At 38.1% G+C, this 10935-nt stretch overlaps 1 protein-coding gene across 1 annotated transcript; it reads right to left on the bottom strand.

The window, feature by feature from the left end:
* Positions 1–4653: 4653 nt before the first annotated feature.
* On the bottom strand, positions 4654–10672 carry hpdl (4-hydroxyphenylpyruvate dioxygenase-like). Its single transcript, XM_015383507.1, has 5 exons — positions 9972–10672; positions 7316–7482; positions 7080–7231; positions 5951–6078; positions 4654–5166 (listed from the first exon to the last, which is right to left on the bottom strand). Exons 1-5 carry the CDS (start codon positions 10646–10648, stop codon positions 4980–4982), a joined length of 1311 nt encoding a protein of 436 aa, XP_015238993.1. The 5' UTR covers positions 10649–10672; the 3' UTR covers positions 4654–4979.
* Positions 10673–10935: the final 263 nt, after the last annotated feature.

Genomic DNA, 10935 nt, shown 5'->3' with positions numbered 1-10935 from the left:
ACATTATGACTTGGACATATATGACATATGTACAAATTGGTTGGTTTGTATGTATAAATTTGGTTTAATTTGAAGAACACTTTCCACATTTTTACTTTACCTCCTAAAAAGCTTTTGGCAAAAATAATAATTAAAAGAATGTTAATGTTATTGCACAACAGGTGACCTGCAACTGCTACAGAGTTCCCATGTAAAATGGGAACAAAAAAAAAAAAAGAAGGATGGATTGGATATATGCTAGATAAAATGGAATGGATATAAATTGTGAGATTAAAACTGAGATTAGTTGATAGGTGGACCTTTGTTTCTACAGGCAATTATCAGTACTGTTTTTAGGGGTTTCACAAGAAAGGGTGATTAAAAGCCAACACAAACCTTACTTTTACAAATTTACATATTAAATATATTTTAAAACATGCTATGTTTTCCTTTCACTTCACAATAAGCACTTCTTTTTACCCTATTAAAGGGAGCATGGACATGTTTGTTGCTAATGAACCTTAATTAGCGTTCCACAAATTTCCTTGCCTATTGTAACATGCCCTAAGATTCTTCTGCTGTAAGTTTAAGGGGCCTCCTAAGGGTGGGAAGGTTGAGGCTCACCCCTGGCAGACACTATTGTTAATCAAGCAGTAACATCTGCTGTATTTTTCTAATCTTCTCTAGGCTGTCCTGCGTGGTTTTAGGCTGTCTGCTTCTTTTTCTTTTTTTTTTTTTGCCTGTAACCCAGGATTTGTCTCCTACACAACATCGGATACCACCCTGAAGTTAACATCTTTATTTCAAAGGTTTGAAAAGTTCTTTAGATTGCACATGCAGAGTATAGTTGTGGATGAAAAGTAGCAGGACCAGACAAAAAAAAAATTTGATATATGTACAAAGTTAAATATATATACAAAGTTAAATTGTTAAATATATGATTCATTAACTAAGGCTGGACTTTGTTTTTTTAAACATTATACAGTATTTTTCCAATTAATAGTCAATTATTTCTTATGTACTGTACTGGCTGAATCCCTAGATTATTTAAATGTGTCATAATAGATATATAGAATGAACCGACGTCTGATTGGTTAGGCTGCAAAACAGTTAAAGAGACAGTTGGTCCTCCCTGCTAACTGTAAATAAGACAAGAAAGTAAAGATATTAACAAAACAGCCAGGATGTTTTGTGTCTGAAGTCTTTTTAAGGTTTGAATACTGTCCTATGGCAAAATTTCAGGAGGGAGGGGCCAACGCTATGAACACTAAGTCACAGTATTAAGACCCATGGTTCATTTTAGCTGTAGCTCCCCACAGCAAGCAGCTCTCCTTAAAACCCCAAACCATTACACTCCCGCCACAGTAGTTGAGATACCCTTGACTTTCTACCCCTCACCTTGACACCATCTGAACCATGTCCTGTGGTCTGATGAGACCAAGATAAACTTATTTTGGTCTCATTGAACCTCATAGGTGCATTAATCAGTGTTTCATATTTCGTTTTTCTTTAGCAAACCTTTCATTGCCTTTCTTATCTATCATTTTTAGGAGAGGCCTACTGCTGGGACAGCTGCATAGACCACTTTGTAATCTACATAGTCTGAGCACTGACAGACCCCCTGTCAGACCTGAGATCCTGTAACACTCATTAGGGTCATGGGACAGGGCAAGGAAGATGGTTAGTGTGGTAAAATGTGGACTTCTTTATTTAAGTATGTACTTACTTTTGATGGCAGTGGTATAAACCGATGTAAAAAATTATTAGGCTGACCTTGTTTTATTTTTTCATCAATATACCTTTGGAGAAATAGTTAAGGATTGTGTTTGAAACCCTCTTTCTAAATAACAATGCTTCTTTTGGAGGCAGATGATTAAATAAAGCTTGTATTTGCCTGCACAAGGAACTGGGAGTAGCCAGGTGTGATGGCGCTCTGTCAACAATAGAGGGCAGTATCCCCCAAACTCAAAGAAGGGACTCAAAGTAATCCAAACATGCATCTCATGACCAGCCAAAAGAACTTATTTGCTTTAATTTTCCTTTTGATGTCCTAATTGTATGTTCACACACACACACAAAAAAAAAAAAAAAAACTTCCTGTGAGCCCCCCCCTGCATAAAGATGGCTGCCATCTGTGGCATTGCTGACCAGGAACAGGCGGCTAAAGAGCTGTTGTAACAGGAACTTTCCTCTCGACTTTAATGAACCCTTATTTTATTACAGACAGGGGTTATAATTTATGTAAAATATCAAATAAAATCCATCAAAACCACCAAACTATCCCGAAAAGTTGTAATAATAGTTTATAAGCAGATTTAACAACAGAAGGGTGAGTTATGGTAGCTGTCTAAAGTGCATTTATTGTTTTAACTGTTCATAAGAATCTGTTTCATGCAACAAACCACACTGATTTAAAGAAAAACACTGACACCATTTGTTAGAATCCAGAAGTGCACAACTTTAAAGTCTCTTTTAATGGGTTGCTGCTGAAATCTCATTGACCTAGTGGGGTCCTGAGAATGCAGTCAGCACATCAAAAGAACCACATGGCTTTCATGAAGCCCCATCTAAATTTCATGGTCTTATATCCAACCCACTGATCCTGACATTATGTTTTATAGCTAAATTGGGGCAAAGAGGCACATCCTAGTTGGTGCCAAAAACATGATTTAAAAAAACGAGACATCTGTGTCTTAAAAAGGAGCAGCTGTTGATTAAAGAAACATCCAGTAAGATCGTATAGACACTAATAGTTCATATTTATATCTAAGATCAGTTATTTACCATCTATCTGCTTTACTAAAATATTTCATTGTAAGCAAATTGGACTTAATTCCATATTTTAAACTACACTTGTATAGATATTACAATGATTTAGAGAAAGAACTATGAATAAAAGTCAAGAAGGAAGATTTCTACAACAAACTAAGTGATCCAAAATACAGTATTTATCATAAACGGCATGATTGCAACATACAAAAAAAGACATTTTATTTCAAACAATCAATTTTTTTTTTGGAAGAGTTTCAACAAACTTCCAGTGATGCCAAACCTAACATTCATGCCAACACTGCCAACGCCCCCTGGTGTTGCTCTAGATGAGCTGCCATTGGTTTGAAAGTTTAGTAAGTTAGACCCAAATGACATAGAGGTGTTTAATTTGTGATTTAAGAAGATTACGCACAGATCTGTTGGTGGTGTGAATCTATTTAGCCTCTTTTGTTCCCAATACCCCAAAATAAAATCTTGTGCAATAAGTCAGCTCAGGAAGTCACCTCCAAGAGACCATTGTGGGTCACTTCAGAGTAAAAAATGCTGTGCTAAGAAGGCTTTAAAGATTTGCTGGAGTATCTGATAGACCAAGGAACACCACAGTGAGTTATGATAAATCAAAATCCTGATCTTTAAACATCTCATGAACACGATTTAATCCATCATCCAAAGCCGAATTGGACAGAAAACCATAAAAGACACAAACAAAAGGTCTGAAGTTACTGCAGCAAAGCACCAAATTGTATTGTTAGGCCAGAACAGCCCTGTGCAGTTTGCTAAAACCATCTTGGAAACAAAACAAACATAAGCAAGAAGGTGATCTAGTCTGACGGTGCCCAACAGTTCTGCCAACATGAAAAAGTCCAAGGGCTACTTCATGGCTACTCAGGCATAGGAAGGACTACCAATACTGACCTATGAACTGGAGGGATCAGAGGTCACCTTAACTTCATACTTAGACACATTTTTATTGGGAGGGAAGGAAAGACGGAAGAAGGGATGGAAGGAATGAAAAAAATAAGGAAGAAAGGAACAAGGGGGGGAGCGAAGAAAAGAAAGACGCAAGGAAGGAGGGAGGATGAAAAGAGAGAAGAAACAAGGGAGAGAGGAAGGTTAGAAGGAGGGACAGGATGGAGGGAACAGAGGAAGGAGTTGAAGGAATGGAGGAAGGAAAAAAGAAAGGATGGAAGGGAGGGTTTGAAGGAATGAAGGAAGAAAGGAAGGTTGGAAGGAAGGAAAGGAGGGAGGATTTGAAGGAAATAAAGAAGAAAGGAAGATTGGAAGGAAGGAAGGGCGGGAGGGAGGATTTGAAGGAATGGAGGAAGGAAGAAAGGAAGGATGGAAGGAAGGGGAGGGTTTGAAGGAATGAAGGAAGGTTGGAAGGGAGGGTTTGAAGGAAAGATGGAAGGAAGGAAGGAAGGCAGGGAGAATTTGAAGGAATGGAGGAAGGGAAGATGTAAGGAAGGAAGGAAGGAAGGAGGGATCAGCATTCACCATAACTTCATACATAAACATTTTTATTGTTTCTTTTAACTCCTATATTTATGATATTGTCATTTTGGAATTTGCTGTAGCATTAAAATGATGAAATGCTCTAAAAAGGATTAAAAAAAGAAGAGCAACACAATAAAATAAAAATTCCAATCTCAGCCTATTGGTGAGTTGTGCTGTTTTCAGAAGGTGCTGCGGGGACCCCATGGGGCCCCTTGGTGCCCAAGGGCACCACACTGGTGACCCCTGCTCTACGCTGCATTGATCAATTATATCAAATCCCAATAAAATGCATTGACACTTATGGATATAAGTGGTGAATGTTTTGATATCATTACAAGAAGTGTGGTGGGTGGTGGCATCTAAGAAAGAGAAAACAACCAGTAGGTTTTTGGAAACAATTCAGTTTAATGTTGGACTCTGGAGAACATTATTTACAGACAATGTAAGACCAACAGACGTACAGCTGCTTTCAGTTCTTTCAGTGTGTTTTGATTATATTAAAGTCTTATAGAACTTCAAGTATAACACATAGGGATGTTTTTATTCTCCCTAATTAGTCTGATTGTGTTCAAGAAAAAACAAACAAAAACAAAGGAAGAACTTCAGAAATGGTGACATTTCTTTTAGCTGCTTTACAGATAGCTTCCTGTATAAGTGCATTTAAGTTGTGCATAAAACACACATTCAATAATTTAGGCTCCAAGAAAAAAAAAAAAAAAAACTCGGAGTGCTCTTTACTGAGCGGATTGCACAGTCTCTCCCTGAGAATCTGTCCTCTCGTTCTCCATGTACGCCTGCACAGACCTCCACAGCGCACGGATGTTCCCCTCGCCGAAACCCGTCGCCCCTCTGCGCTCGATCAGCTCCAGGAAGAAAGTGTCCTCAGCGAAGAGGGGCTTTGTAAACACCTGGAGGAGATATCTAACAAAAGAACAGAACCGAAAGGTAGATCATGTTGAGATTAAACATTTTGAAGAGAGACCTGTCTAAGAACACACAGAGACAAATCCAAATACAAACTGCAGACATGAAAACAAAAAAAAAAATTGAGAATGAAAAAAAAACAACATCTGAGGATATGATTTGAAATTAGCTACAAAAAATTAGAAACACAAACCTTATTTATAAAGTGGTTTTAAATTTTTAGGGAGATTTGCATCTCTCTAAAAAATAAACCAGTTTTACCCAAAATGGAAGGAAATAGAGCTTCCTCTAGATTGATTAACCTTAAACCAACCGCTAGATGACTGACACTGGTTTTAACAAGACAACGATCCCAACCAACCACGGCTCCAAACTGGTTTGGAGTAGATAAAGCAGGCTAGCATCATCTTCTCAAATGATCCCCAACTAAAAGCTAATAAAAATGTTTAAACCAGGGTTAAGAGTCAAGTTCATGCCAGGAAATTCCCCGATATAAACAACCAGAATCAGGAAAGAAGCTCTTTAATGGAAGCAAAAAGTCTTATGATCTTTCTGCAGTCTGTAAAGCGTGTGTCTAAATATCAGAAAGGTAAGGCCACATTAAATTCTCCCACTTTTTTGTTATCTAAAACCAAATATTCAAAGGCTTTATCTAACCCAGAACTAAAGGATTCTATTCTTATTAAACATGCTGACGTCTATCCCTGATCAAATGGTTGTGGATGAGCTGTTAAGGTTTGAATTCTTCAAAAAGGAAAAATGGGGTGACTACAGGTCCTACCTTTTGTTTCCGCTGCATTCTTTCTGAGACGATGGATCGTGCTGCAGGTCTGTGTCCAGGAGAATGCCATGCTTTGAAAGTATCCGTGGATTGTGTCCCACTTCCTCTATTTCCCTCTGCTTCCCAACCTACCAAGTGTAAAATAACGTGTTTAGTTAGAGTAGCTATAAACTAGAACAATGTTAGATTTGCAAATACAAATATGCACATTTATCTTTACTTCAATATCATTTATTTACCCTTACATGTCCCACTCAGATGCAGGATTATTCACCAAAATGGATTCTGGGTTATAATAATCATAGCAGTGTAATAATGTGGTGACGATATGATAAATGTGTGCTTTTATTTGCAAATGTGACAAAGATAAGTCGTTGCCTACGTTATAAATATTGAAAAAGAAAACAATAATTTGGAATCGACCAAAACGGGGGCGATAGCTATGGTTTTGCTTTACAATCTGTTTAAAGGAAGCAGTTATCTTTGTTGCTTTTTCCCCCCCATTTTATTCCATATTTTATCCCTCCACTAAACTTAACATTTCTATGGTTGGATTCAGCACTGTGTGAACAGCTAGCTTTCGTCGTAGCAGCCTTTGGTTCGCCGTAACATCCACACCCCTCGATAGTGTGAGTTAATGGTGTTGGTGACTTTCTGACGGGCAACTGTGCTATCACAATGATTGTGTCAGCCAAAACACAACATCTCTGTAGTAAAATTCATTCTTTTTTTTCATTCTTCTCTTTTTCGTTGTGCAATATTTTAATTTGTTGATTTTTTTTTCAGTAAAGAAAGCAATAATCTTCCACATTAGCATTTAACATCATCAGATAAGGAATCCTGTCTTGTGAATCCTTAGGACTGTCCCTTCTTAAATGAATTACTTAAATAAATATAAATGAGGCATCCTGGTACATTTTCCTCAGTGCTGTTTTATTGCACAAAATCTGTCTGTGTCCTTGCCGTCCCGCGTGGCGTCCTGGTCTTAAATAGACCGATTAGGGATTTGGCTGGTTAAGAAAGTCAGAACTGAAACAAAGCTTTTCTTTATCTTACATAAAAAAAAAAAAAAGATTGATCATTTCTTTCTCTCTTTCTTCTCAGGTATGTAGCTATAAGTGATGCTCACCTCTGTGTAGTAGGCAGGAGGTGGGGAGAAAAACTGAACTCCAGCTTCAGCCATGGCGTTTGTAGCAGAGACGATGTCTTTGGTGTAGAGTGCGATGTGCTGGATGCCGGCCGCCGTGTGCTGCTCTAGGAAGGTATCCACCTGGTTGGGACCTGAAATAAAGAGTCAGGATGCTCTTTGAAGCTGTGTGTTCATAAACCGGAGAGGAATCTGAAGTATCGGCTGCATTCGCCTACCTTGATGAGGAAGGGACTCTGCGATGACCAACTTGCAGTCCGGTTCTTTCTTATCCGTAAAGGGAAGCGTGATGCCAGCTTTGCTGCACTTCCAGTACTGCATGGCAGTGAGCCGAAGTCCGACTCCTTCCTGGTTCACGACAAAACCTTCGTCCACATCTTCTTGACTATAAAAAATAGAAGAAAGATATTTTTGTTTTTCTCCTTGAGTAAATTAAATTCTACTGCTTTTCTGGTAAAAGTTCCATTAAACAAAATAACTACAGTGTATTCTCGGTGGGATTTATATATTTTTAGGAGTCTGAAAGCACCGTTAGATCACAGCTTCAAAGGTATGGATACCCTGGAAAAGATCTTTCATATTTCTACTTTGAATTTTTATGTCTTTTATTAATAAAATCGCTCCCAAAATAAATATTTGAAATCCTGCACTGTACTTAGACCCTTATAGAAGATATCTTAATAGTCAACAAATTCCATCTATGTTTATGACTCCACAGGACAACTATTGGTTGACACTCCTACAAATCTATCGCTTACAAAAGCAAAATTAAAGCTTTTGTTCTATGATATGCAAGGTCCTAATATGGTTTGCAACATGAAGACGTTTAAAGGCTGGAAACGAAAGGATGGTTCGAATTCCTGCAGCAAAAAGTCTTCAGATTTACAGTTTATTTAAAGCATTTGCATCTTAATAAGGCCCAGACAGAGTCCAGACCTAAATCCAGTTGTGAACCTATGGCACGATTCTGGTAAGCACTGTAGTGGCGTGTAGAGGCTTTTTTAAGGGCGGGGGCAGTGAGGGCACAAAAAGCTCGTCATCAAACACACAAATGACTGAAATCCCACTTTACCATGAACTCTATGCTGTCACAAAAAAATCTCCCCATAAAACAGGTTGTGATAAGATCTTAAAAAAATGAAGAATTACTAAATAATAAGGTGGTGTTTAGCCTTGGGAGGAACGTCTAAAAATCCAAATAGTTGAATTTAAGAGATGAAGAAAGTTAATCTCACAATATATATATATATATATATATATATATATATATATATATATATATATATATATATATATATATATATATATATATATATATATATATTATCTTTTATGCTTATCTCGAATAGATTTCTAGTCTACTTAAACTACCTTATGGGAACCCAAAACTACATTTTTCCAAGATTTTTATTTTATTTGATAAATACACTGCAATACCATCTTTCGCCAGCAGATGGCACAACAGTTAAGCACTCTGTAAAGAATATGAATAGAGATTAAAAAAAACTAAGTAAAATTGCATTTGGCATGTTTGGGAGCTACAAATAAATTAACTGCATGCATGGACGGAGCCTTTGACTTAGATTTTAATTACATTCTAACCTTGAAATGTCTAGAATAGTTTCTAGTGATAAAATGTGACCATTATTATACAAATCAGACTGTTTGTGACTTTGAAACAGGTAGAGGCGGTGAGCTGTCAGTACAGTTAAAAACAACCAAACAGCATTGGTGACAGAGCTGTGAGCAATGGCTCAATGATAATTTGAGGGGCAGAATAAGTTACAGAGAGAGAATAAAGTTTAAAAAACATTGGTTTAGAGAGAAAGACAATGATCAAAATCCAATGATATAGTAGTGGTTAATATTAGTTAAAAATCCCAACTAATGGATAATGTCTCCCACCGCATGCATGAAGTTGTTGCAGAACTGGAGAAATCCTTCAGTGACAGACAGCTGCACCCTAAATGCACCAGGGAGCGTTATCACAGGTCCTTCCTTCCAGCAGCTATAAGACTCTATAACAACCACCGTTCCCAACAACCTCAGTAAGTTGTTAGATTCATGCCGATTTTGCAGTTTCTACCTTAGTCCGTTAAGTAACACGATGCTGTCATTTTACACATCAATGATGTTGCGCTTCTTGAAATATCCATTACTGTAAAAAAAAGTCCATAGCTGTATATTTACAGCAGCTTTTTTTTTTTTTTTTGTATCTCTGCTTCCGTCTCCTTGAACCCCAGTCGGCCTCGGCAGATGGCCGCTCACACTGAGCCTGGTTCTGCTGGAGGTTTCCTCCTGTTATAAAGGAGTTTTTCCTCCCCACTGTCGCTACAAGCATGCTTAGTGTGAGGGATTGCATCGATGCAATCCACTGGTTTTCCTTAGATAGAAAACTTTGAATCAGTTTGACTGTATGATCTGGTGAACTTTAAAGTGCCTTCAGATGACATATGTTATGAATTGGTGCTATATAAATAAGCTGAATTGAATTATATTGGTTATTTATTCTCCAGGTGCACAGTATTTATATTGTTGAAACACTTTACAGTGCAGTATTTCATTTTTTTTTTACTTTTAACTATTATGTTATTATAAGGTCCACATTTGTATGACCATTTTTTTCTATAATCTTTTTGCTGCTGTAAACACCAGAATTCCCCCATTGTGAAACAATAAAGCGATTTTCTATTCTATTTTTTATTTTAATATTGGTCAATTTGTAGTTAAATAAGGTAGCATTCCTAATGCTATTTTGGTGTTAATTCCCATCCTGGGTAATAAGAGATTTGACAAAGGGAAAATTAGATTTCCTTCTTAAAAAGTGTAGGTTCATTAAATCTTACAACAGCTTTCCATACATCATGTTCTTACCTATCAATGAAAAACCTGTGAAAGCCAAACAGCTTCTCATACCAGCCCATGACCTGATGGGTGGACTTCCTGGGACAGGCATAAGTTATGTGATCAAAATGGGTAACTGGACAAGACAAGTCCTCCTTTTCCGAACCCCAGTCCTTTTCAGTGACATTAAAGCCTGGTAAAAACGTCCCTCCATACTTTGTCTTGTCAATTAAAGTATGGCAAACGTTCCCCACGATAGATTTAATCACGGAGTAAGTTACGACACCGTTCTCGTCCTCAACGGTTGTGGGAGGCACTAGAAAGTCGCAGCCCAGATGGCGGAGCACCTTGAATGACCTTTCCACATCCTCTACTTCAAAACACACGTTGCTGACAGAATCCACCGGGTGTTGCAGGTGGACATCGTAAAGAAACGATGGGTGACTCCTTTTGTTGATCCAGTGAGGTGCAGGTTCATGGTTTCCTCCGAGCTGCATCCATTCATTTGATCCCTCACCGCCCAGGCTGGGTCTCTCATTCACAACGAACACCGCCGCTCCTTTCCGGTAGACCACCTGCTTGGATTTGTCAGTCAGCCTGGTGGCAAACACGTTAAATTTGTATTTGGAGACAAGGTCATTGGCTAACTTTTGTCCGTTGGAAACGTGGAACGAAACGTGGTGTAACCGGCGCAAGCAGACTGCCATGTTTCCAATACGAGCATGACAAGGGGTGCGCTTCATTTGTCAGCCGGGGTGGGTAGACTCACTTTACCGGCAGGGCAAGGGTGGAGACTGAGGTTTTTCATGGGGGCGCAAACATCTCGACAATAGTTGATCTTTTAGTATTCGGAGGGAGCTAAAGATTAACATCTTCAAGTATTATACCCTAAATCTAGTAAAGCAAAACTTAGATCATATCTTGATTTTTAAAGGAGATAACCACAAGTTTATCTAATTTCATCCAGTAGGTGGCATACTTGAGCTCACCCGTT

This window comes from Cyprinodon variegatus, unplaced genomic scaffold (genome assembly GCF_000732505.1).
Source record: "Cyprinodon variegatus isolate N-32 unplaced genomic scaffold, C_variegatus-1.0 Scaffold286, whole genome shotgun sequence".
Lineage (NCBI taxonomy): Eukaryota > Metazoa > Chordata > Actinopteri > Cyprinodontiformes > Cyprinodontidae > Cyprinodon > Cyprinodon variegatus.
This window is presented reverse-complemented; position numbering and strand designations above follow the sequence as displayed.

Bases quoted from the DNA above. Each gene is read 5' to 3' on its own strand.
- hpdl (XM_015383507.1), bottom strand. From the start codon at position 10,648: ATGGCAGTCTGCTTGCGCCGGTTACACCACGTTTCGTTCCACGTTTCC. The intron at 7,483-9,971 runs GTAAGAACATGA...TATTTTTTATAG, and splicing joins CACAGGTTTTTCATTGATAG to TCAAGAAGATGTGGACGAAG. The intron at 6,079-7,079 runs GTGAGCATCACT...TACACTTGGTAG, and splicing joins CTCCTGCCTACTACACAGAG to GTTGGGAAGCAGAGGGAAAT.